The sequence below is a fragment of the Dipodomys spectabilis genome, unplaced genomic scaffold (genome assembly GCF_019054845.1).
Source record: "Dipodomys spectabilis isolate Male_0828 unplaced genomic scaffold, ASM1905484v1 ptg000019l, whole genome shotgun sequence".
Lineage (NCBI taxonomy): Eukaryota > Metazoa > Chordata > Mammalia > Rodentia > Heteromyidae > Dipodomys > Dipodomys spectabilis.
The window spans coordinates 20,036,230-20,062,938 of record NW_024870696.1 but is presented as its reverse complement, the minus strand read 5'-3'; the positions used below and the strand labels follow the sequence as shown (position 1 = coordinate 20,062,938).

The window sequence follows — 26,709 nt, the reverse complement described above, 5'->3', positions numbered from 1 at the left end:
GTTTTTTTCTAGGAACATTCCATACTAATGATAGATGAAATCAATGATATCCGAATTATTGGAGCCATTACAGTGGTGATTCTTTTAGGTATCTCAGTAGCTGGAATGGAATGGGAAGCAAAAGTAAGTCATGATAGGAATATCTGTAAATGTTTCATATATAAACTTCAGAGCTTATGTTTTGGGAACACTAAATTACAGTAACATTTCAGATTCTATGACCCTTTTCACAGAAATTTTATATATAAGGTAATCAATTTGGGACAACATAAAACATCTTTTTTTAATCTTTTTTTTTCAGTGCTGTGAATGAGCCACTGTTCCACTGATCCCTGAGCCATGTCCCTAGCCATCTTGTTTATATTTTGTTTTGCTTTGGTTTAGTTCGGGCAGAACTGGGTTTGAATTCAGGACCTCATGTTTCCTTTGCAAATGCCCTACCACTTGGAGATACACTTCTAGTCTTTTTGTCTTTAGTTTCTTTTTTTCAGATAGTCTTGTGCTTTTGCACAGAGCCAGCCTGGACTGGTCTCATATTGTAACCCTCCTGATCTCTGCCTCCTGAAAAGCTGATTATAAGTATATACCACAATGCCCAGTATTTCTTTTAGCCACAGTGTATTGAGCACCTACTTCATGATTGGCAATTTGAGGCTTTAGGGAAACAGACAAAACACAGAATCCTTTAACTGAAGTTGTGTTCTAGTAGAACTGAATAAAATTATAAACAACAAGTATCAATTTTGATTTTTATTGTTTGAAATTACAGGCTCAGATAGTTCTTTTGGTGATTCTCCTTCTTGCCATTGCTGATTTCATCATAGGAACATTTATCCCATTAGAGAGTAAGAAGCCCAAAGGTTTCTTTGGATATAAATGTAAGTAAAAAGATTGAATACTTTTTAGAGGGGGATATTGTATTCTACTATTAAAGATTTTGTTGTAAAATGGAGTTTGATCTGTGGATTCACACTTATTCACAGTTAATTTTTGCCACCTTTATAGGCTGAAGATTGGAGTGAAAATCATTTTTATCTTCATATTTTTCAAATATTAGCAATAATATTTGAATTCAGTGCTGCTGAAAGAGGGCTGTTTTTCTGTTACTATTGGGAATTAGTTAATGGGTGATTTTTGTACTAACATGTCTATTTCTTTTTTTTCTGAAATTTTTTTTATTGTGAAAATACTGTACAGAGGGGTTACAATTACACGGGCAAGATAACGACATGTCTATTTCTTATTTTAGGTGCACAGTTGTATCTGTTGATGGGACCAAATAGTGAGAAATACGTGTTATGGATATTTCATTGTTGTAGAAACATAGAATGTACTTAACGAACAAAGATGTACCAGAACCACTGTCATATATTTGGTTAATTGTTGACCAAAATGTTATAAATCTCATGTTTAGAACATAACAATTTGAAAGTGCTGAAGATGGTAGAAGCAACTAGAAGTCTTTCTTAGTTTCCTGATAAGTTGAAACATAACTTTTGCTACAATTGACATTATGTGGGAGTTTTTCTTCTCCATAATCTTATTTTCATTAAATGAAACATAATTGTCTTTATTATTTATCAAAGTGTCCATCTGTATCTTTCTCACCATCTTCTGACCTAAGTTAGCAACCTTGTCCTTAAAAATGATTAGTTGCTAGTGCATCAGAAACACTTGTCATCAACTGCCTAAAACCTATACTTTTTTTCTTGAGACATGGTTTAACCGAGTACAGTCTCGAAGGCATAATCAGACTCCTAAATTATGAGATTATAGTTGGAACCATGCCTAACAGTAAAACCTGCTTGAGTTTTAAATTTTTTATTACTAATTTTAAAATAACAATGATTAATATTGTTAAAATAATATTAAAAATTTTTCTTGTAGCTGTTTTGATGACATCAGGTTTGAACTTAGGTCCTCATGCTTGCTAGGCAGTTACCCTCTCAAGCCACATCTCCAGCCATTTTCCCTTTTCAGATAGTCTTGCAGATAGTTTTCTGGCCTTGGACCTTAATCCTTCTACCCTCTCCTCATGCATAGCTGAGATTACAGGCCAACTTGTTTATTGACATGGGGGGGGTCTCACTAACTTTTTGTCTGGTTTTAAACCACAGTCTTCTCTATCTCTACCTCCTGAATAGCTGACATTATAGATGTGAGATACCACACTTTGTTTTAATCTGATTATTATGGTCAAATCTGCTTATCCATTAATAGCCAAAAATATTTTGTTCTCTATAGCTGAAATATTTAATGAGAACTTTGGACCAGATTTTCGAGATGAAGAGACTTTCTTTTCTGTATTTGCCATCTTTTTTCCTGCTGCAACTGGTATTCTAGCTGGAGCAAATATCTCAGGTGATCTTGCAGTAAGTATTATCAAGTATCAAATCAATTATGTTAAATCATGTGCATGTGTTTATTTTTCTCAGTGGGCTTACAAAAATTTTTTGTCCTGTAGGATCCTCAGTCAGCCATCCCCAAAGGAACACTCTTAGCCATATTAATCACTACAGTGGTTTACATAGGAATTGCTGTATCTGTAGGTAAGCCTTTCATTTCCTTATATGTCTCAGAAACTTTCTGATATATATATATATATATATATATATATATATATATATATATATATATATATACCAGGGTATAAAATGTATATTTTCATTATATTTTTTAACTTTCAGGTTCTGAAATACTTCAATAAAAAGGCAGAGAGTAGCCTATTTTAATTCAAAAATAGTTTTAAGAAAATAGTGAACTTTTATAGATATCAAACTATCAAATAAGGATTTTAATTGTATTTCCTTCAGGATTTATTTTATTAGGAAGATAAAAATCATGTATAAATGTTTAAAATTCACTGAAATATGTTTATTGAAAACATTCAGATGTGGAAGTAAGTGGATTTTACTCTTGGATCTTTATAAATTTCTGAGTGGTTTATGGTGGTTTTTCTCTTAATATAATGAAATTATCACAACCATTAAGCAATACCTATCCTTGCTTATTATGCAAACACTAGACTTGAAGAACAGAACATACTGAGTCAAATAGACCCATGCTATAATCTCTTAAATTAAAAACCATGATTTTGGAGCCACTTCATTGCATTTATGGGAACATAGCATCTGAGAACTGACATGATTAGCTTGTTTGTAAATCCCTATTTATAGATGAGGGATGTTGAAGCTCAGAGATCTTGCTACCAAAGATAATTGTACTTGCCATTATAATCATCACTTCTATGACAGAATATTTTTTAATAAAATAAAGGGCATTTATAATGTAGATATTTTAAATAGACTGAAACATTATAGCCCAGGGAACTTTGTAGGTAAATTATTTTTAATTTTTATGTGATACAGTAGCTAAATAAATTATCTTGAGTTTATTATACTTTTTGAATCTATGCCTAGGAAAATGGGTTCCAGAAATGTAAACATTGGGGGCTGGGAAGTTGGCTCAGTGGTAGAGCGCTTGCCTTGCATGCCTGAGGCCCTGGGTTCGATTCCTCAGCACCACATAAGCAAAAAGAAAAAAGCCGGAAGTGGTGCTGGGCTCAAGTGGTAGAGCGCTAGCCTTGAGCTGAAGAGCTGAGGGACGGCGCCCAGGCCCAGAGTTCAGGCCCCATGACCGGACCCCCCCCCCCCCAAAAAAAAAAAAAAAGAAAGAAAAGAAATGTAAACATTGTTTTAAATGCCCATGCTCTTTTTTTTTTTTTAATTTAATTTTATTTTATTTGTGAACATACTGTACAGAGGGGTTACAATTACATGGGCAGGATAATGCGTACATTTCTTACTAAGCATTGCAGCCTCCTCCTTTGGTTTACCCTTCACATCCCTTCTCAGCCTCCCCCCTCCCCCCAATCCCAATCCTTCTCCTTCCCCCCCCCTACCCCCCCCAGTCCTTCTCCTTACCCCCCCACCCCCCCGCACCGACGTTGTAAAGCTCGTTTTGGACATGACAACTTGTACTTCTCATTGTCCACCTGTATCCTTAAACAACTGGTTTTTCCCCATCTCCTCCACAAGTTATACTGACATCAAATATAGTGAAAGCAGGGGTTATACTTTGGAGGAGGGACATACAAAGCAACAAAGAGATAATCTTATAAATGCATTAGAAACACATGCATGAAAAAAAAAACATTAAAATACATATCTAAGGGTTCATTTTCCTGACATCACATTATCTGACCTTTTCCGCTTGACTCATACATATACTAGATATTGCAAATAAGGGAAACCATGGGACCTATGTTTCTTTGAATGCCCATGCTCATAGAAATCAATTTTTACAGTTAAAGATTTTAAACATAATGCAAAGTAAATCTCAATTGAATAACAAATTTGGGCTTACTATGTATGAGGCCCTAGGTTTAATCTTCAGGACCAAGCAACAACACAATAGAATAGAACAAACTCTCATAAACTCCAAATTCCTTGACTTCTTGACACAAGTCTCCATTATATTTCAGTAAGGTTTTTAAACTATTGACCAAAATGATGTAATGACAGAACTATACTTACTACAAACTGTGCTATTTATGTGAATTAGAATTTCTGACTATAGTGAAATTTCAAATAATACTGTAATGAGCTCAGTTGTTGTTTAAAATAGTATTTGGAGTTCCAATAATTCATGAATCTCTCAAATTTACTTGGAAAACAAGTAGATGGACCACATACAAGTAGTAACATTGTTTCCCTGAAAATTCTTAGCACAAGATAAATGTCTCTGTGTGTGTGTGTGTGTGTGTGGTGTGTGTGTGTGTGTGTGTGTATTACACAAATAAAATTTAGTTTTAAATTGAAAGAGTGCTATAACCAATTATTTTTCAACTTGTAAAATAATGTGTTGTCATGAGTAAATTTCTGTTTTGGTCTACCTTTTTAAGACTGGTAGCCCTGTGTTCATTTTGTGCTGTGTGGCCCTTGAAGCCGTGGGAGTAGCTCTTTTTCTTTGATGTTCACTGGCTGTCCAGTAAGGGCACCTTCTGTCCCAGTGGTTCTAGAACTAAGGAAACATTGCAGGCACAGAACATTGTAATATGAGGAACATGAAGGTATAGCTGTTTTATTGCTAATGAGCATCATAGGGCTATGTTCTCTCCTCTTTCCTCATCCTTTAGTTGTTTTGGAGGAACCATAAAATCATGGTTTTTAAAACTGTTGAAAGGTACAGGAAGAAATAAAGAACTGTGTAGTCTGTCCAGTCATTAAAATGTTCTCCATCTCAAGCTTAATTTTCTTTTGTAATAACTATTCATATTGTTTGCTCTCAGAGGATTCCTATATCTGACATCTCATCTTTGACCATATTTCAAGCATAATAATTTAGAATGCCGGAAAACATTTCTCCTATTTGATACTCTTTCAATGTTTTTTATATTGCTCATGGACATTTTAAACAAATAGACTGTGGAATGGTTTTGTGAATAGTCTATTTCTGCAACTACATATACAAGATTCTTGAGTATTTATATGTAAATACTATTGTTTGAGAAAGGTTAGTTTTATTACTTAAATATTGGAGACGTAAGATAACTTTCCCATTCCGTTCAGCATAAAGCTATCTTAACTTTAAATATAATAGATACTATTTTGAGTATATATCTAGTCAGTATTTGATTTCTTTATGAATATATAGAACCCTAAAGTGAATATTGATGTTAACTGTATTATTCACATTGTCGTTTTGTGCTTCAGGCTCTTGTGTTGTTCGGGATGCCACTGGGAATGTTAATGACACCATTGTAACAGAGTTAACCAACTGTACTTCTGCAGCATGCAAATTAAACTTTGACTTTTCATCTTGTGAAACCAGTCGTTGTTCCTATGGTCTAATGAACAACTTTCAGGTGAGCATCAAGTTGAATATGGTAAGGCTTTCTGGTTTTATATAGGGGATACACTTTTTGAATGGTCAGATCTTGACCATTCAGAATATAATAAATTAGAAAGGAAGGATTGTTACTCCCCTCCAAAAAAAACCCCTATTATTCACAAGGCAAGCAGAAATATGAAAGAGTAAATTGTGAATCTGTCTGTGAGCAAAAGATCTTTGAGTATAGCCATTTTATAATTTATATGTATGTGCGTGTATGTGTGTGTGTGCACACCCCTGTATGTATGGTGTATAGCGAGGATTTCAGAAAGCAGGAAAGCTTCTGAAACATCTCTTATGTGAGTCATATTTGGGTCATCATTTGTTGGATTCCATTGAACTTTGTGCCCATCCTTTGTCCAGCACCACACAGCTTTGCTTATAATAGTTCTGTAATAAGTTTTGAAGTCAGGTAGCCTAATTCTTTCTACCTGTCCTTTTTTAAAATGGTTGTAGCTGTTTTACTTTATTTCTGATTTGTATTTACATGTACTTCTTTAAAAAAATACTAACCTGTTACTTAGCATGATTATATAAAGTCCTGCTATATCAAACCACTTAAATAGTAAATTCATAGACTATATAGCATTATTTTTATTTAAGTACTTTTAGTAGTTTTAAATATTGGACTCAATTCTGTAATAGAAATTTGTGTTTTCTAGTCATAAGACTAGACAGAAGTATGGAATGAAAGAAAGTATTCATATCTACTACTGATGCAAGCCCATTCTGACACTGATACTGTGTATGAAAGGCACAGTATCTGCCCAGTGACTGGGAATGCCAGTCTGATTCTGTGTTGTGCCTTAAAATTCAAAACCTTGTTGTTTCCAAGTCTACTGTAGGCATATCCAAACACAGAGGAAGGTGGTATAAATAAAGCTCATTTTCAATTTTAGTAAATAATTTTATAATGCTTTGTCAAACTGTGAAATGGTGAAAAATATGTAGAAATAAAAATCACTTGTCATTGAGAGATGAAAAAGGTGGTTAGCATATAAGTGGTTCACAAGTTGGATAAAATCTATATGAACCACACTTTATAGTACTTTTGTATATAATTAACTTTTTAGGTTTAAAGTCAGTTTTCAAGATTTATGCATTCTTATGTTTCTGCATCTTAATGTTCTGCCAAATATGTGACTCCACCATTGTCTAGTAAAGAAAATCTGAGCTGCTTTGTTTTGCTAGTTAAAGATTGTCATTCTTGAACTGTATACTGCCTTCAGCTCATTCTGGACTCCAGGCATTTGTGTGTATGCATATACATACACAAATACTTACTATGCTTTTCCTTCATTCACTTCTTTGTCCTGCTTGAAGCGAACCTGTACACCCTAACACACATTCATCTTGTTCACTTTTCACCTGTTATTAGACTTTTCTCTTTTTGTCCTCTGTGAGACAAGACCATCTTGTTTTGCATCTCTAGTTCTACTATTTAGTATGAGCAACATTGATACTACCTTTACATTCAGTATTATTCTCCTTGAAGGTCATAGTTGATCACATTTTGGAAATGCAAAAGGTATGAATACATGTTTAATTGGAAAACCAGAAGTTTAGTAGGCAATATACTGGCGGTTCCCTACTATACAGTATTAACATTATTCACATCAATCCAGAGCTGATAGGAAAAGGAAAATGTACTTGTTTCTTTAACCTAGAAGCTGAAAGAGGATACAAGTATGTGATGGCCGATGAGGTTTTTGTCTTTGTCCACCATGTGCTATGCATGCATTGTCTTTTTTATTTTGGTAGTCCCAGGGTTTGAACTCAGAGCCAAGATGAACACAAGCCCATTCAACTTGCTAGCTCATGGCTGTCACTTTACCACTTGAGCCTCATAACTCAGCCTTTTTTTTTTTTTTTTTTGCTTGTTAATTTGACATGGAATCTTGGGAACTTCTCTGCCAAGACTGACTTTCAACTGTGATCCTTCAGGTCTCAGGCTTTTGAGTAGGCTGAGATTATTTAAGTATAAGCCACAGGCATATGACCTGATATTTTCTGTTCTTTATAACTTTATCTTTGACTTAATATATTTGGAGGTTATCACAGATAGGCATGGAATTTTGTTGATACAGCAGAAGGTAGGTCTGTTCATTTTTAGTCTTTGCTTACTTTGTCCTTAAAATCTTTTGTCCTTAAAATCTCCTTCCTAGCGGTTAGGCTGACAGTGCCAATCTAGCTATACTTCCTGTGACAATAGTGATTTAAAAAAAGAAAACCTGTTGGCATACATGAAACTGTGCGATTGTTCCCAATGGCTACACAGAAATCCCTCCTCACATCAGTGCTAATGTGCCTTATTAAGACATTTAGAATTCTTGTTTTTAAGTCTACTGGAAGATGCAAAGCAATACATTTTAGTAACAGCAGTTTATGAACATGATAGGGGGCTTATGCATCATGGCCAAGAATTGTGCCCAAAGCTGGTTTTATATCCATTATAAACTATTCATTTGTAGAATAGTGTATGATAGACACAAACCGCTTAAATCAGTTTACCTCATTGGCCTCAGTTTGCAAATTCTTTGTCAATATAAATGAAAATGAAAGGTAAATATCCCCTACTGAAGCAATAAATCTAAGTAATGATAACCATTTATTCCTAGAAATTTTATAATGGTGGGTTTAAATGATTTTTTTTTTTTTTTTGGGGGGGGGGAGACTGGGTCATGGGGCTTGAACTCTGGGCCTTGGCACTGTCTCTCAGCTCATCAGATAATGGTGTATTTAAAATTAAATTTACTTGGTGGATTCGATACTTGAATGTTTTTACCTTAATTTTATATATTAAAGCTTTCAGAGATACTGAAGGGCTTTGCAGTGAATACCCGTGTTATCTTTTGGTTATATTTACTTTCTGTTTACATTTTGCCCATTTGTTTTGTCTGTCTAGTGTACAATACTTTTCTCATCAATTATAAGAGAATAACACAGAATTACGGCATGACAATCAGTTTAAAGGGTTTATGGTACTTTGTACAATCACAGTATAGTTCTCCCACTTCAGAAGTTTAACATTGCTAAGGTACTGTTAACTTTACTTGTTCCAGTAATAATCTTTATTTTTCCTAGGTCCAGGTTCCAAGGTAGGACTACAAATAGTGTTTAGCTCCTTGCCTCTTAATCTTGGCGATTCCTAGCCTGTCTTAATCTTTAAGACCTGCTGACTTTTTGTGCTGGCCAACAAAGTAGCTTTACATTGTGCTTCTTCTTTTATACTTATCAATGTCTTCTCATGATCTGAATGATCAGTCTTTTTTTTTTAATTGAAGAAAGTTATAGAGAAAGGCTTAGTACACAGAGAAAGCATTGTATAGTGCATAGCCCCAACGTCATCAATTCCAATAAATGACTAATTTTGTTTTATTTACAACTTCCTACATCCCAGATCACTTAGAGGGGATCTGGAGGCTTTCTTTCATGTCCTTTGGTTGGATATACTTCCATATTTTATTGAACCCAAGTACTTTTGTGTGCTAGCCAAGAGTTACACTACTTCAGCTAGGCCCCGGCCCCTACTCCCAGTTCATCACCCCCACTTTTTTCTCAGTGCTAGACTTTGAATTCTCTCCATCTTGAGAGGTGCTCTACCACTTAGCCCTAAGCTCAGGAATTGTTTTTAAGAAACATAGTGTAATGCTATCTTAATATCACAAAAAGAAACAAACTTTCTGATAGAATCAGTGTAACTCAGTCTAAAGCAGTTCACTAGAAGTAGAGAGAAGTGGAACATAAACCACACAGTGGGGATATAATCAGCAAACTCTATAGAGTGTTGACCTCTAAAGGAGAAATGGCATCAGCACATAATGAATAAAATGAAAGTATTTATGAAACTGTCGACTGAAGAAGAGTCAGATTTGGCGAGCAAATATAATTAATTTTTTGTGGAGGAATTGTTTTAAACGTTTAAAACTTACCAAGAAAAAAGGGATAATTGAAGGAATTTTAATGTTGCTGGGATATGAGTACTATGAAGGAATGACTTAATTTTGTAGTATGGAACAGTGGCATTCTAGTTAAGTTTTCTAAAGTCTGCACCTGGTAGAGACATATGGAAACGTAGGTATCAAATATCTGTATTTGTGTTAAAACACTGCAGAGATTGGCTGTGTTGATAATTGATCACGCCTGGTGTTAGGTCATTATTACCTCTTCGCTATTTTGTGTATTTGAAAGTTTACAATTTTTTTCTTATAATAAAGAGTAGTAGTAAATCTGTATTTAACATTTGTAATACACTTATCATATTATCCCTGGTATTAGTTTCTTTTAGAGGAGTCAGGATTAATACTGTGCTGTTTTTCAAGTTATCTGTAATACTGTCTTCTTCTTTTTGTCACTTTTATTTAAGGTAATGAGCATGGTATCAGGATTTGCACCACTAATTTCTGCAGGTATCTTTTCAGCCACTCTTTCTTCAGCATTAGCATCTCTTGTGAGTGCTCCCAAAATATTTCAGGTACGTGTTTAAATGTTACAAGCTTTATTGAAGGGAGAATTAAAGTAATACTTTTAAATTTGGAGTTACTGCTATTTTCAAATTAGTTATACCTATCTACTTCATATCTATGATATAAACACATATATGTGATAGGTAAATGCATGAATATATATACTCATACATATGGAATGTAGACTTTCATACGTATATGTAAGGACCAAAAATGTACATGTGTATTCATACATACATTTGTGCATTTTCTACTATCAAGATATAATAGTTGAATTACCTTTTTAGAAATGATGAATTGTGCTTTTTGACATACTATTATAACAACATGCTAATCTAATTGTCTTGTTTTACAACTACTCAGATGTTTATTATGCACATCATACTGTATTAACTGCCACAAGTGTAATGATAAATAGGATGATCAGTATTTCTATTGAATGAACATTAAAAAAAAACACCAGATAGTGACTAGGAAATACTTGTTGTTATTAAACCAAACAAAAGAAATACTGATTCTTCAGCATTGTTCTTAATCATAGTTGTCAGTACAATAAATAAAAGTTGTTAATATCATAGTTGGTCAGTATAATAAAAGTATAGAATGTATTTCTTAGAACAATATTCAGTGATGTTTTAAGGGAAATGGTTAAGTTTTATAATTAGGATTTTTATCTTTAAAATTTGGATTTGTACTTCATTTGCTTAAAAATTTAATTTAGTATGTCATCCTTATCAAGCTTTACAATTTCCTTTCTATTGTACTTTTATATATCTGCCTCTTAATTCCTTCCTTATAAATAAAATGAATTTTATTAGAGATAAAAACTAAAGTGCTATGCTAAACCGTCTGTTACTTCTGATGTTTGCAATGTTTGACAGTTCTTTATATATTGTAGATTAAACAATGAAATAGGAAAGAAAGAGGAAAAGGAATTAAAAACTTGGGTCCTCTTCATGATTAACTTATTTTAACTGTAAGCAAATTTGTATGTCTTAATTTTAATATATTTCATCTTAATGTTTGTACTTTTTCATTAGGCTCTGTGTAAGGATAATATCTACCCAGCATTTCAGATGTTTGCTAAAGGTTATGGAAAAAATAATGAACCTCTTCGTGGTTACCTCTTAACATTCCTAATTGCACTTGGATTCATCTTAATTGGTTAGTAATAATAAAAAGTGTTACATGTAGATTTGGTACATTTATGGCATTAATTCTAACAATTAAATTAGTACATTATTTCTTTGCTTGCTATGCTAGTTTGATTTCTTTCTAATCAAGTGAAAGAATGTGTAAAGTGCTGCAAATCTTGGTGCTCAATAGATAATTGCTAAAATTATTACTATCATCAAATCACCATTGGGGCTAGATTCTTATTCTTGAAACAAATGTGAAAATAGTTTAAGGAACAGTGTGCTAATGTCTTCTCAGGAAGACAACACTTCCACTGATAGATTTTTACCTCTGATCACAAGTGAGCCTGTAGGCCTTCCACTGCTGAAGAAGAGTGCATGGATTTTGAAATACAAAAATCATGTCTAACCCCTTAGATTGTTGACATTGGAAATCTACTAATGCCAACAATTACTGTGTCATGTAGGAACTAACTCGTGTAATGTGGATAACAAATCGGTAATGTCTGTCTAGTAAAGTATCCCAGTGTTTAGCAATACTTTTTTTGGAATGCACATTAGAGAAACTTGCAGTTTTGCCCAAAGTGCATACACAAGAGTGTTTCTGGTGTTTTAACAGTGCAAAATGGAAATAACCTAAATGAACAGAAGAATGAAACTTCAAAGTAATATGCAAATTAAAAAATGAATTAGGGGGCTGGGAATGTGGCTTAGAGTGTTTGCATGCATGAAGCTCTGGGTTCGACTTCTCAGTACCACATAAACAGAAAAGGCCAGATGTGGCGTTGTGGCTCAAGTGGTAGAGCGCTAGCCTTGAACCAAAGAAGCTCAGAGACAGTGCCTAGGCCAAGTTTGCCGAGTTCAAGCTTCAGGACTGAGGGGAAAAATGAACTAGTTCAGTTTATGTATATCAATATCAATGAATTTTAGGTATAAATATAGAAGATAAAATTGAATAATGACACACATGGTATGATAATACCACAAATAATCTTGTAAGATGCAAGTGTATGTGTATATATATATCTACACATATACATATATACACACACATGTATGGTTTTACTACAATACATATAATCCTACTGGCGGGAATATACCAGTTTGTAATAGTGAGGTTGAGGTTCATCTGTGTGCATATAGTGTAATTTATGAAAAGTAAAGTATTTGTACTTCTGGCAGAATAAACATTCAGTCTAGGTCATAAATATTGTGTGGTATTCATTAGGTTTTATCTAGAGATTTTAAATATTTTGTAATTTAAAATGTCATTAATATTTACCTCATATTTCTTTTGCAGCTGAACTGAATGTCATTGCTCCAATTATCTCTAACTTCTTCCTTGCATCATATGCATTGATCAATTTTTCAGTATTCCATGCATCACTTGCAAAATCTCCAGGTGATTTTTCATTGTTTATACAAATTTTCAATGTGATAATATATTTGATTCCAAAAACCACAAAATTTTATATAAATCTTCAAAGAGATTTTTATCATGAAATTTGCTGATATTTGATTTCTTTTTTTCTGAGCATTTAAGATACCATTAGTTGTTAATTCTGACTATCAGTGTGAAAGAAAGTGTGTCATTTTAAAGTCTGTTTTCACTGCTTAGCTAATTGTTTCAGTACTGTAATACTATTACTATGATACAGTTCAATATAGTTAACCTCCCATCCCTCTTGTATGTTGAGGATTTAACCCAGAGCCTTGTGCCTACTAACCATGAGTTCTATCAGTGAACTTCAATCCTAGGCTTGAAAACGTTTAAAATATGATGAGTTCTATGGAATTCTAACATAAGGACACTGTACCAATTGAAAAATAATGTATGGGGCTTTTGTTATAAACTGACAATAATTAGAAATAAGGAAAGTACTAAAAAAAATCATACTCTAGTACAGGAAAAACAAAGTATATGAACTTTGGGTGCAAAAATTTCAGCTTCTATTTTTGCCTTTAAGATAAAATTTTATGGGGCTGGGAAGGTGGCTCAGTGGTAGAACTCTTGCCTTGCATGCATGAGGCCCTGGGTTCGATTCCTCAGCACCACATAAGCAAAAAGAAAAGCTGGAAGTGGAACTGTGGCTCAAGTGGTAGAGTGCTAGCCTTCAGCTGAAGAGCTGAGGGACAGTGCCCAGGCCCAGACTTCAGGCCCCATGACCAGACCCAGAAAAAAAAAAGATAAAATTTTATTGAAATCATCCTATATTTTTTGGTAGGGAGGATACTGGTAACTAAATTCAAGGACTCACTTCTTAGGCAAAGGCTCTATCACTGCAGTCACACTCTGATCTCTGCATTTAGTTTATTTTTCAGATATAGTCTCCCACTTTTTCCCAGATCATGATCTTCTTACATTAATCTTCTGCCTAACTTTTATTATAGTGATTCACACACATATATAGTGATATATATATTTTTTATATATATATGTATACCTGTGGTAGCTGGAAAGAAAGCTGTTTTGTGCTGGCATATGTATCTCTGTAAAAGATGATGAATAGGTGACTTTAATCAGTCTGTTTGTTGTTAGGGTGGCGACCTGCATTCAAATACTACAACATGTGGATATCACTTCTTGGAGCAATTCTTTGCTGCATAGTAATGTTTGTTATTAACTGGTGGGCTGCATTGCTAACATACGTGATAGTCCTTGGGCTGTATATTTATGTTACATACAAAAAACCAGGTTAGTAGACTTTCTTATTTAGTGTTTCTTGCTAGAAAATGTGTAAAAGTTCTTTACTACTTGTCATATTTTTAAGCATCAGCTTGTATATGTTTGAAAGGTACTTCATATAAAATCTGAAGTATTTTCTAAGTTTATCATTTTCTCTTCAAATATGTGTGATTTCAGTGAAACAATTAACCATAAGCTTTCTCCCTGTGGAATTTTATTCTTGTCCATGAATTAAATGACTAATTTTATTTTTTACTATAATTAACATTCAGAAGTACTGTACTAGAGTTCAGCCTCAGGGCCTTATACATACTAGCAAGAAGTCCCTGAGGTGTGTCCCTAGACTTGAAGAAACATTTTTAATTGAGATATGAAATAAGATATAAAATGATGAGCTTTTGGGTTAGAGTATTAACTCTAAAATGGGACAAAGATGCTATTATTTTAACCAAATCTTTTTCTAACATACATTAAAAACTAATATGTCTGAAATCAATTTTTTGGGATTTACTTGTTCTAAGCATGAGATTTTCATTGTCAAATAATCTGAACAATTCAGTAGTATATATGATCTACCTTTTTACCTTTGACTACATAAACAGTAAGTTAAATATTGAGCTTTTGTATACAACGTAAATGCAACACTAGCATCTCTGCTAAATTATACTATTTAAAGACCATTAGAGATAAGATGACCATAGTCTTAATGTCATAGTATATTTGGGAAGTATATCAAGTTATAAGCATGGTTCTTTATTTCTGCAATTGAGGTGTTATATAAGAAATGACGCATTTCAAGTCTCTGTCAATGTCAAGTTGATTATCAGTTGGTGATCATTGGTTTTTTTATTACATGAACATTGTTCCCACAGATGTAAATTGGGGATCCTCTACTCAGGCTCTGACTTATTTAAGTGCTCTGCAGCACTCAATTCGTCTTTCTGGTGTAGAAGACCATGTGAAAAACTTCAGGTAGGTTATGATGTAAGATGGAAATATTTCCTCTCAGCTGGCCACTCATTTCTTTAGTTATTGCTAAGGCACATATTCATATGCTAACATTTCATAAAAAGGTCTTTAAAAGTATAGAACTTATTAGCCATGTGCCAGTGACTCATGCCTATTATCCTAGCCACTCAGAAGGCTGAGATCTGAGGATCATGGTTCAAAGCCAGCTCAGGCAGGAAAGGCTATCAAACTCCTATCACCAGTAAACCACCAGGAAACCAGAAGTGGCAATGTGGCTCAAGTGGTAGAGCACTGTCTTGAGCTGAAGAGCTGAAGGACAGCACTCAGGCTCAGAGTTCAAACCCCATGACCAACATCCCCTCCCCTACCCCTCAGAAAAAAAAAAGTACAGAATATTCTGTTTTGTTTACTTGAGCACGGGCAAATTTAATTACTAAAACTGTTTCTTTGAAAACTGTTAAGAGTTTTGGGGCTCCCTGTCACTTTTAAGACTTAAATGATAGGTTTCATAAACTGAAAGCTTTTTTTTCTTTGTGATCATTAATATTGTATTACTTTAGATATACTAAAAGGTAATGATTTTTTAACTCTTTATATTTAAGAAGATTTTTGAGATATCTTATTTTGTGACTTTATTAAGACAATAATATTTTTGTTACTGGCTTTTCTCATTCGTGAATAGCTGAATGGCTTATGGTGATAAGGAATCAATGCCTCAGGCCAGGCATAGTTGCCTAACACTAATACTAGTTACTCTGATGGTAAATATTGTTAAGATTGTGGTTGGAGGTTAGCTTGGGAAAAATCTGAAGACCCTCCTGAAAAGTACTAAGGTAAAAAACGGCTGGGGACATGGCTTAATTGGTAGAGCACCTGTCTAGCAAGTATGAGATTCTGAGTTCAAACCTCAGTATTGATTGCCCCTCCTCCAGAAAAATAGAATTTATATTTTAATCTTCATAATTGGTTATTTTAGTATATTTCTAATTGAATTCACTCCATTTCTAAAGCACTATTGGTATATACTCTGAGGGTCAAGAATAATACTTGTATAGATTCTTAGAACCTATTGGTTATTCGTATTGTCATTTTTCAAAAAGCAGGTGATTGGACAGTGATTTATAAATTATATATTTTAATTGTAAATTTATAAGTCATTGAAGTTGAGCTGTGAGTGACTTTTAGTTAGGAAAAATTACCTCATTCACTTCTGTGTAGATTGTGTACTGCCTTCATCAGTAAACAGAAAGAAAAATGTTCAAAAAAAATTTTTTAAGTGTTCACTAGGTACTGATGGCTCACTCCTATAATGTTAGCTACTCATGAATATGAGATCTAAGGATCGCGGTTCAAAGCCAGCCTGGGCAGGAAAGTCTGTGAGACCCCTATCTTCAATAAACTATGAAAAAGCTGGAAGTGAGCTGTGGTTCAAGTGGGACACCACTAATCTTGAGCAAAAAAGCTCAAGGATGGCACCCAGGCCCTAGGACTGGCACCAAAAAAAGGTGTTCTACCATATCTCTCCTAGTAAGAAGTAGCAAAGTTAATATGTCACTAATAAAAACCTTAATTTTGTCATAGTTCTATAACTGGAACATTTAAAAAAATACACCCTAATTTATTTATTTAGACAAAGTTTCACTGTATATTCTAGAGTGATCTTAAATTCATAGCCTTCCCCTGCCTGAACTTCCAGGCATGAACATAGAGAAACCAATCTGTAAAATTTTGGCTTGAAAACAAGTACTTATCTCACTCCTCATCTCTCTTTCTCTTATACCATAAATACCTCTTTGAACTCTTTGCAGAATTTTTTTTCTTCAGTAATTAACTTCATAATCCCATGCTTGTCTTGTGCTTTGTGATTTTTACTTTTAGGCATTATTTCTTGATGCCTTTAATCTGTGCCTGACACATGCATGTGACCTTCACTGTTACCCCATCTTCCCATCTCACAATATTCTACAATATATTGTTATCTTGTTATATAGTATTTACATTTCTATGACTTTAAAAAATCAGGATGGTAATTTTATTATTATTTATTATCTTCAAAGATAGATAAAAGGATAGTAGACAAAGGATTTCAATTTAACAACTCCATTTATGCCTACTAGGCTTTTTTTTTTTTTTTTTTTTTTTTTCAAGTCATGGGGCCTGAACTCTGGGCCTGGGCGCTTTCCCTCAGCCCTTCAGCTCAAGGCTAGTGCTCTACCACTTTGAACCACAGCGCTACTTTAGACTTTTTCTGCTTATGCGGTGCTGAGGAGTTGAATCCAAGGCCTCATGCATGCAAGGCAAGCACTCTACCACTGAGCCACAATCCCAGCCCATACAAGGCTTCTTGAACAGTCTTGCCTTCCATTGTTTTTACTCACTTATCTCTCTGCTTTCTAGCAGTCAGCATTTCAATGCTATTTGCTCTGTCAGTTTTCTTTTGTTGTCTTCGTGCTTTCTAAAAAAACCCCAAATTTCATACCATAGAGATTTTCAAGAAAAGAGATAAAATCAGACAAATGCTATTTGCTTTGTTCATGCTATGTTTTCTACTCAGCAAAGATAAAGAAAAATTAAACTCTCACAAAACAGGTGAGGTGGCTCAAACCTATAATCATAGCTACTTGAGAGGCGGGGGACCAGGAAATTAAGGTTGGAGGCCATCCTAGGAGTGAAAGTTTACAAGACTTTATCTCAGCCAGTGGTTGTATGTTACACACCTGCTATCCCAGCTACAAGTGAAACACTGTGTTTGGGCACAGTGTTATGTGTCTGTCATTTTCAGCAACATGTAGTAGCACAAGTAGTATCAAAGCTCAGGCCACTCAAGAGCTAAAGTAAGACCCTGTCTTGAAAAGCAACAATGCAAAAGACTGTTGGAGGCATGGTTTCAGTGGTAGATCCTTCCAAGCTGGCAGGAAGCACTGAGTTCAATCCCTAGTAAATAATAATAATAATAATGTTGTTGTTGTTATTTAGGATACTTTCTAAATTACCATTAAAGAAAAACTGAAAACTATAGTAGCTAGTGTCCACAAGTAGATGAATGGATGGTTCCTAAACAAGTAGGCAGATTTAGTCATTTGATATCCATACAGATTGTATCTTGTCAGTCTCCCATTTTCTAAAATATGTTTCTGCCCATATGGGTCATTTATCACCACACCTGTGGTCTAGCTTATAGGAAAGAAAACGGATAGAAGAGAGCAGCTTCTTTTTGAAGGACATAACCTAGAAATAGGAACAGGGGCTATCAGTTACAGGAATACTGCTCCCTCCTAGGATGGCCAGTAAATGTCCTCTGTAGTAAGGGAATTATGTAACCTGCTGTACTCAGAAACAGGACCATATAGTCAAAGAAAGAAGCAGTTAGCAGCCTTGACTATGTAGCATAGCACACTGTTTGATTTCCCCAGAATACTATCCCAGACAAATTAGATCTTTCAGCTAATTTGCACAATTCTAAAAAGTTAGTACTTTTAAAAAGTCTTCATAGGTTTTCATGATTAGTTTACATAACATCCTACAAGTTAATTGCGTAAGTTTGAAATTTTAGTTTGTTACTTGTTTAAAACTTGTTAAAAATTTAATGATAGAAATTCTTTAAAGAACTTTTGTTAAATTATTATGACTAATAAAATGGATTCCTGAATGTTTTTGCATTAAATGAGATTTATTTCCACTTCTAGTCAGTAAAAATTAAGTTAAATATATATGAAATGCATGTCACTGTCTCATGTTTCTAAGAACAAATGAATTCAACACTCATCATTAATTAGAATTAAAAGCTTTGAGTTCACATAGAACTTTTAGTCTAAATCATCAGAAGTGATTTTATTTATTTGAGATTAGTCATAAAAATTAAGAGACAGAGAAGGATGATAATATGCATTAGAAGTAATTCTGGTAAGATGAAGGTAACCTGTTTATAAAGGCAATACTCAAGAAACTTTGCAAGCTCTAGGAAAGAATTTGAGTAATGATTGCTTTTAGAGGATAAAAAATTTTACATAATTTTTAACAAACATGATAATCTTTCCATAATACCAACAGAATCTTGATTGTATAATGTCACCTTTTGTTTGGATGTGGACCTAGTTTTTGTTTTACCTTAATTTCTCCTATAAAAAAATGTGTGGTTAAAAGTTCTCTGTAAGAACCCTATTGCCTCTGTCTTATGAAGACACAGCTAAAAAGTCATGTTCTTGTTGCTGAAAACACAAATTTCTTTATCTTTTTTAATCACAAACTAGGCCACAGTGTCTTGTCATGACAGGCTGTCCAAACTCACGCCCAGCTTTACTTCATCTTGTTCATGATTTCACAAAAAACGTTGGTTTGATGATCTGTGGCCATGTACACATGGTAAGTGTCACTTCTGTTTTCTGAGTTAAAATAATTTTTGCATAGCTTGTCATTTGTATACCTTTCTAGATTGGAAATTAGTTGATAACCTGTTTTTTTTTAAGTTAGTATATATGAATTGTACAAAGGGGTTTATAGTGATACTTATTACTATATTATATTTATTTTATATTGATACTTATCACTGTATTATTTCCATATTTATTAAAGTACCTATAATGTACTTGAATCATTCTCTGATTAAAACATGGAAATTTTTACATGTCAGAATCCTTTTATTAAAAAAAACACTACTTTGAGACTATTTAGAGGCAAAATATTTAGAAGAAAACAACTTCCTTTAAAAGAAAAAGAAAGCTGGTATTGGTAGCTCATGCCTATAATCCTAGCTACTCAGGAGGCTGAGATTTGAGGAACATGGTTCAAGCCAACTAGGGCAGAAAAGTCCGTGAGACTCTCTCTAGTTTACCACCAAAAAAATCAGAAGTACAGCTGTGGCTCAAAGTAGTACAGTGCTAGCTTTGAATAAAAACAGCCCAGGGACATTGCCCAGGCCCTGAGTTCAAGCCCCATGACCAACCAAAAAAAAAAAAGGAAGGAAGAAAAAGAAAACAAAGGGGGCATAGTCCATCCAAGTAGCAAGAGCCAAGCCCTGGTTTCAGCCCCCAGTACCAATGCTGCCAAGGCCCTGCAAGGTTCTGGGTTCAACCTCCGGTACCAAATCCCCAGTACTGCAAACAAGCCAAATCAATAACTAAAAGAACAGAAGCAAACTAACAAAAAGAAACAACAGTTGAATCTAGACCTTACAACTTCTTTTTAATAATCTGAATATAAAATGGGGACCTATTTGGGAGAGGATCAGCAGAAAAAGGAAGGAAAGAGGAGATGAGTAGGTGAATATTATTGAAGTACATTATACACGTGTGAAAATGTCATTGATAATGAAACCCATTGTAAAGCAGTGATAATCTGTGCACCAGGGGCTCATGCCTGTAATTCAACTATTCAGGAGACTGAGATCTGTGAATTGAGGCTCAAAGCCAGCCAGTCAACTACCAAAATGCTTGAAGTGGAGCTGTTGTTCAAGTGGTAGAGCAATAGACTTGAGCACATATAGCTAAGGGACAAGTACCCATACCCTGAGTTCAAGCCTCAGGACCAGCACACAAAGGAGTGGAGTGGGAGAAGAGTATAAACATGATAAGAAATTAATAAAAGTTTTTTTTAAATTTTTTGGCATCTTTAACTTTGGGAACAATCACTGAATGATAGTTCAACTATTCAGTGTAAAAAAAAGTGGATTATTTATGTTTGGTGAGAGTTTTCTCTAAGCTCAGTTCACTTATTTTGGTGCTGGGAAAGTATGTTATATGATACATGTCTCCACTTCTGTCAGAGTTTCTGTTCTGCTTGCATAGTGGCAAAGTCAAGGGGTATGTGTGTGTGTGCGCGCATGTGCATGCATGTGCCTAAGTGGGTGGCAAGATACAAGAGGAAGGCACTGGCCTCAATTGGGATGTTTGTCTCCAGTTTGTCTCCAGGCTGATCAATTCAGGTCAAGGTTGAGCACAAGATGTTACAAATGAGGCAATTTTCCTACTAGAAAAGATAAATTGTATAAATTGTATTTTTCTTTTGCTTATTCATGCTAGGGTGTATATTCTTAAATTTTTACATTTTTGCTTTCTGTGTTTATGTATAACATTTTATGCGTTGCTTACAAGGGTCAAAATGGAATTTCCTTTCTTAGGAAGAAAAATGTATGAATATTATATAGTTGACTTTTATTTTCAGTAACGTTTTTAAGATGCTGAGAATAACTCAGACATTGAAGCCAAACAAAAAGCAAACTTCTGGAGAAAAATAGAAGCTCTGGCTGATCTCTTCTCCATTATCAAGTGTCTCATTTTTTTCTAACTTGTCTCATTAATTGAGGATGGAATTGGTGTTTAATTTTTGTGTCTTTCCCCCCCTTTCTTCCTCTCGTCTTGCAGCACTTACACCTTTAATGCTCCACCAACTCTTTTTTTTTTGTAGTGATTTTTTAATTTTTTTTATTGTAAAAATACTGTACAGAGGGGTTACAGTTCATGAGTACATTTCCTATCGAGCATTGTTACCTCCTCCTTTGTTTTTCTCCTACCATCCCTTCCTTCCCCATCTCCCCAACTCCTTCCTCCCCCACAAGTTGTAAAGTTTGTTTTCAACATAGTGTCTTGTACATCTCATTGTTACAATGGGTCAACCTGTCACCTTATTTCAGCATTTTGTTATTTCCCTTCCCCTCCCAAAATTAGAAAAAGGTATATATACAAGTGTTTTTTTCTTGCTATTGTTTTTAACATATTTAATATGTATTATGTGCTTTTTCTTGTTTCTCTTGTATGTTCTTCCCTCATGGTATAACCCGTTTTCACTGTATTTGATGTTGGTGCCCAACTCTGTCTTTTGTTAACTTAAATATTAGAAAAGATTCACTATGATGTGAATTAAATACTAGTATAATAGGATGTTCACTTAAGGAGGTAAAGTTGATTAACTTTCAAGTAAAGGTCTTGTTAATGTTTTTTTATAATGAAGGGCCCTCGAAGACAGGCCATGAAAGAGATGTCCATTGATCAAGCCAAATACCAACGGTGGCTCATTAAGAGCAAAATGAAGGCTTTCTATGCTCCAGTGCATGCAGATGACTTGAGAGAAGGTGCACAGTACTTAATGCAGGTGAGTTAGTCTGCCAAATGCCTGTGTTTAAGTTGTGTATGAGCTTTTAAGAACTTCATTATTTAAATTTCATTCTTCATATTAATGCAAGTGAATGTATAGTAGATCTTAACTGCTAAGATTTTTGTAATTTAGAAATAAATATATTTCAGAAACTTTGTGCTGTTGACTGAAACAAAGCATCTCTTTGAAAGCTATCTTAGATAGTTTCTCTCGTATAATATATTTTGTGCTTAAGTACTGCTCTATCTCCCGTGTTTTATTTTAAGAATAGTAAGCAAAATAATCCTTATTTAATTTTTTAAAATTTCTGTGTTACTATAAAGGTCATATACACAGGAGTTACAGTTACATAAGTCAGGTAAAGAGTACATTTCTTTTTGGCCATGTCGTCCCTTCCCTCACTCTCTACCAGTGTTTCCCTCCTGTCCCCCTACAAGTTATATAGTTCATTTTACCACTGCTGCATTTGTTCACCTTTTGTCCCTCCATTTCTGTGCCTACCCTTACCCTCCCCAATGACAGATACACCAAAAAGACAAAAAGAAAACAACAACAAAGAAAACAACCTCTTGTTTCTGTTTCCTGGAGTTTATTTTGATAAATACTATTTTATATGATCAGAGCTACATAGGCATGGTGTCTGAGTTTTTTGGTAAGAATGTTAAATAAAATAATCTTTATTTAATTAAAAATCCTAGCCCCTTGTATTCATTTTCTGTAGCTGGATTCTAACTATAGATTATGCCATTATATGTACTAGTGAGATGGTTATTGAGGCCATCACTACTGACTGACCTTTTAACACTTAACTATTCTGAATATGTAGCTAAAACACCTGTTTTCTTTTCCTTCAATGAATTTTAACGTAGTATAGATATACTATTACTCAATTAAATTTAGGGAACCATTTTATTGGGTATGTTTTTATAAATAGAAAGCTACATGCCATTGGGGAAGCAGTTGTTCCTGCTATTGTGAGAATGGCTATAATGATTCACAGAAAATTATAACAAGTTAAATGCATTTCTACTCAGCAAATCCTCATATAGTACATAGAACACATTGCTTAAAAATGTGAAGAAATAACCCTGTTGGGATATTTGATTGAAACTAATGATAAGCTTCAGATGATTTTATTTTTTATGTTACAAGTTAGTTTCACAAACAGAATGTTTTAAGAACTGATTTTCTATCAACCACTATGGAAACAAGTTCTGAAGAAGATACATTTCTCATAACAAACTAATTTGTTTTGCTTAAGCATATATAATGCTGTATGGAAACTGACAACTGTGCTAGTTAACTGAATAGCTTCTCTGATTAGAATTTATGAATGATTTAGTGATGAGAGGATGCATGTGTGCTTCTTTATCCACTCATTTCTGGGGAAATTATTGCAGTAAAGAAGTTGGAAGCAAAAGCACACAGAATATAACACAAGAAGTAAATTTTATAAAATTGAAACTTCTGGAGGTAGAGATATTAGTAGAAACATGAGACATATCTACATGTACAAAGCCACAAGTTCAATCCACAGCACCAAAGTATAGTGGAACTATAAGAAATTCATGATGAATGATACTATTTTGTACCATCGAGAAGTTACTAGTTACCTTATACAACTTAGGTTTTTACAGAAGCTTTAAAATCTAAAGATAATTAATTCTTAATTTCCTTTTGTATCCTCCCCCAAAGTAACTAAAATATATGTGGCTAGTGGTTACCTAGAACATAGTATGTTTTTAAAGAAAAACAAAACTGATCCCCTGGGCCTAGACTTAAGAATTTACTCAGCTTACTTGCTTGGCTGTTACTGAACCACTTGAGCTATGCTTCCAGCCTCCCTTTTTTTTTTTTCTTTTTGTCAGTCATGGGGCCTGAACTCCGCTTGGGCACTGTCCTTCAGCTCTTCAGCTGTAGACTAGTGCTCTACCACTTGAGCCTCAACCCCACTTCCAGCTTTTTCTCCTTATGTGGTGTTGAGGAATCAAACCCAGGGCCTCATGCATGCAAGGCAAGCACTCTACCACTGAGCCACCTTCCCAACCCCAATCTGGCTTTTTTTTAATGGTTATTTTGGAGACAAAGTTTCCAGGATCCTTCTGTCTGATCTGGCTTTGAACATTGATCCTCTTAGCTAGGGTTTTAGGCATATACCGTTGATACCTATCTAATACTGAGTGCTTTCTATCTGTCCCTTCAAAGCAAAGATGTTGGTTTTATTAATAAAGAGAAAAATGCTTTGAAATTTATGATGAATAGAATAGTTTTGGAGATGGATGTAAACTTTATAGGTTTAGAAGTGCTACTGCTCCTTAATTATCTCAAGATTCCTAAAATAATGGTACATGGTCAAACCTTTGCTAAATATTTGATTTAACCTTTTGCAGAAAATGATGTAAGTATGCCACTTAGAACCATATACAAAAATAGACTCAGAATGAATCAGTAACATGAGAAATGAATGTAAAACTTAGATGAAAGAGTTAAATCTTTGTGACATGGATTTGGAATCTTAGGTATGACACCAAAAACATGAATATCAAAGAAAAATAAGTTGAACATCTTAAAAATTAAAATACTTTATGCTGAGTGGATATTATAAGGAAAATGAAGACAACCTACATTATAAATCTAATATAGAATATCTGTGGTTTATAAATAGAAAACATTATCAAAGATATGGAGAAATGAGAACCTATTTATTGGTGGTGTGAATGTAAAATGATAGTGACATGTGTAAAACAGTCTTACAGTTCTTCAAAAGGCTAAACTTGAAATTACGATTGTATTCTTTGCTAATAACCCTAGAGAAATTAAAAGTAAAGGTTCAAACATATGTCTAAATGTCAGAGTTCACAAAGAGTTATGCACAATAGCCAAATGTCCACAGCCCAAGTGTACACCACCAGGTAAATGGAGAAATGAAATGTGTGTGTGTGTGTAATTATTAAGTGTACATCACCAGGTAAATGGATAAATAAAATGTGTGTGTAATTATTAAGTGTACACCACCAGGTAAATGGATAAATAAAATATATGTGTGTATGTATGTATGTGTATGTGTGCATGTAATTACTAAGCTGTAAAAGCTATGTATTGGTGCTATAGTATGGAAGATATTCTGCTAAAAGCAATAAGCTGGACAACAAAGGACAAATTATATTATAAAATAACTACAATAGGCAATAATAGAGATGGAAGTAGATTAGATATGACTGGAAACTAGATGGAAAAGAGATGGGTAATTGTTACTTTGTAGTTACAAGGTTTCTAATTGGGGTGAGGAAAAAGTTTTGGCATTTTTTAATCTAATCAATAAGAGAGTTTTTTTGTTGTTGTTTTTTTCAACCACAGTTGAAAATTTTAAAACCTAAGTGGTAACACAATGTAAGAAAACAGATTTCCCAGTGTTTTATTCCTTTTGGAGGGTTCTAAAGTTTAAATTAGAGCAATGTATTTTCTAAGCGTACACTTTAAACCCACCAGTCAGTGCATACCCCCTGTCCTTTTTGTTGGTAGTTATTTTTTTAGGTAGAGTCTTGAGCATTTTTGCTCAGGCTAGCATCAGACCACAGTCCTCTTACATTGGAGACCACAGTCTTGCATCACCCACACCTGGTTTATTGATTGAACTCAATACCATTCACCTATGCCAGTCTTTCCATTTCTCCCTCTGGAGGACCTGGGATTACAGGTTGAGCCTTCGCTGCATCCTGCCTTCAGTGTATTTTAAAACCTTATAAAAGAAGGAACGACTTTGTGGCATATTTGTTAAATGTAATGATCCTGATAAAATTGCAAAATAAGCTAAATTTTAGGAGAAACGGTTACATAACTGTGAATTGCAACTTCTTACTATTGATGTGATTCAGGACTACAGTCATTTGGCTTTTGTTTCTAGGTACTGGTAATATGTATGAAAATATGTAACTGAAACCATAACTGACTTATGATTTTTTAATAAAATGTTGTGCCATATTTCTTTACATGAAATTTTGACAAATCATAGATGTTAAGCAATGTGCACTTCAACCTGTTCAACTGTTTGTTTTTATAAAATCTATTCTTGTCTCTTTAATTGTAAGTAATATATGATCAATGTTCATGCAACTTGCAAGCCTATGTCTACTTATTAGATACTTAAGAATTTATTTGGAGAGTTTTATCTCTCAAAATGTCATTTTGTTCAATCGTATATAATTGGAATACTATTTATCATGTATTTCAGGCTGCGGGTCTTGGTCGTATGAAACCAAACACACTTGTCCTTGGATTTAAGAAAGATTGGTTACAAGCAGATATGAGAGATGTGGATATGTATATAAACTTATTTCAGTAAGTAGTAACTTTTTAATTCAGAAATATAATTGGCTTAGAAAATGTTAATTTTAAAATCTTGCCTTTGTTTCTTGATCCTTTTCTCATATAGTCTAACAGAAGCATAAAAATAAAAATAATAACTTGAATG

The 26,709-nt window shown here is 34.0% G+C and overlaps 1 protein-coding gene across 1 annotated transcript in view; it reads left to right on the top strand.

The window, feature by feature from the left end:
• Slc12a2 (solute carrier family 12 member 2) overlaps positions 1-26,709 on the top strand; it is a 71,942-nt gene that overhangs the window by 26,225 nt on the left and 19,008 nt on the right. Inside the window, exons 6-18 of the mRNA XM_042674249.1 lie at positions 13-123; positions 770-878; positions 2,245-2,372; positions 2,465-2,549; positions 5,715-5,866; positions 10,259-10,366; positions 11,399-11,522; positions 12,795-12,896; positions 14,034-14,189; positions 15,053-15,152; positions 19,400-19,511; positions 22,095-22,235; positions 26,470-26,576. Coding sequence (XP_042530183.1) covers positions 13-123; positions 770-878; positions 2,245-2,372; positions 2,465-2,549; positions 5,715-5,866; positions 10,259-10,366; positions 11,399-11,522; positions 12,795-12,896; positions 14,034-14,189; positions 15,053-15,152; positions 19,400-19,511; positions 22,095-22,235; positions 26,470-26,576 — 1,535 coding nt within the window. The remainder of the gene's footprint in view (positions 1-12; positions 124-769; positions 879-2,244; positions 2,373-2,464; positions 2,550-5,714; positions 5,867-10,258; positions 10,367-11,398; positions 11,523-12,794; positions 12,897-14,033; positions 14,190-15,052; positions 15,153-19,399; positions 19,512-22,094; positions 22,236-26,469; positions 26,577-26,709) is intronic.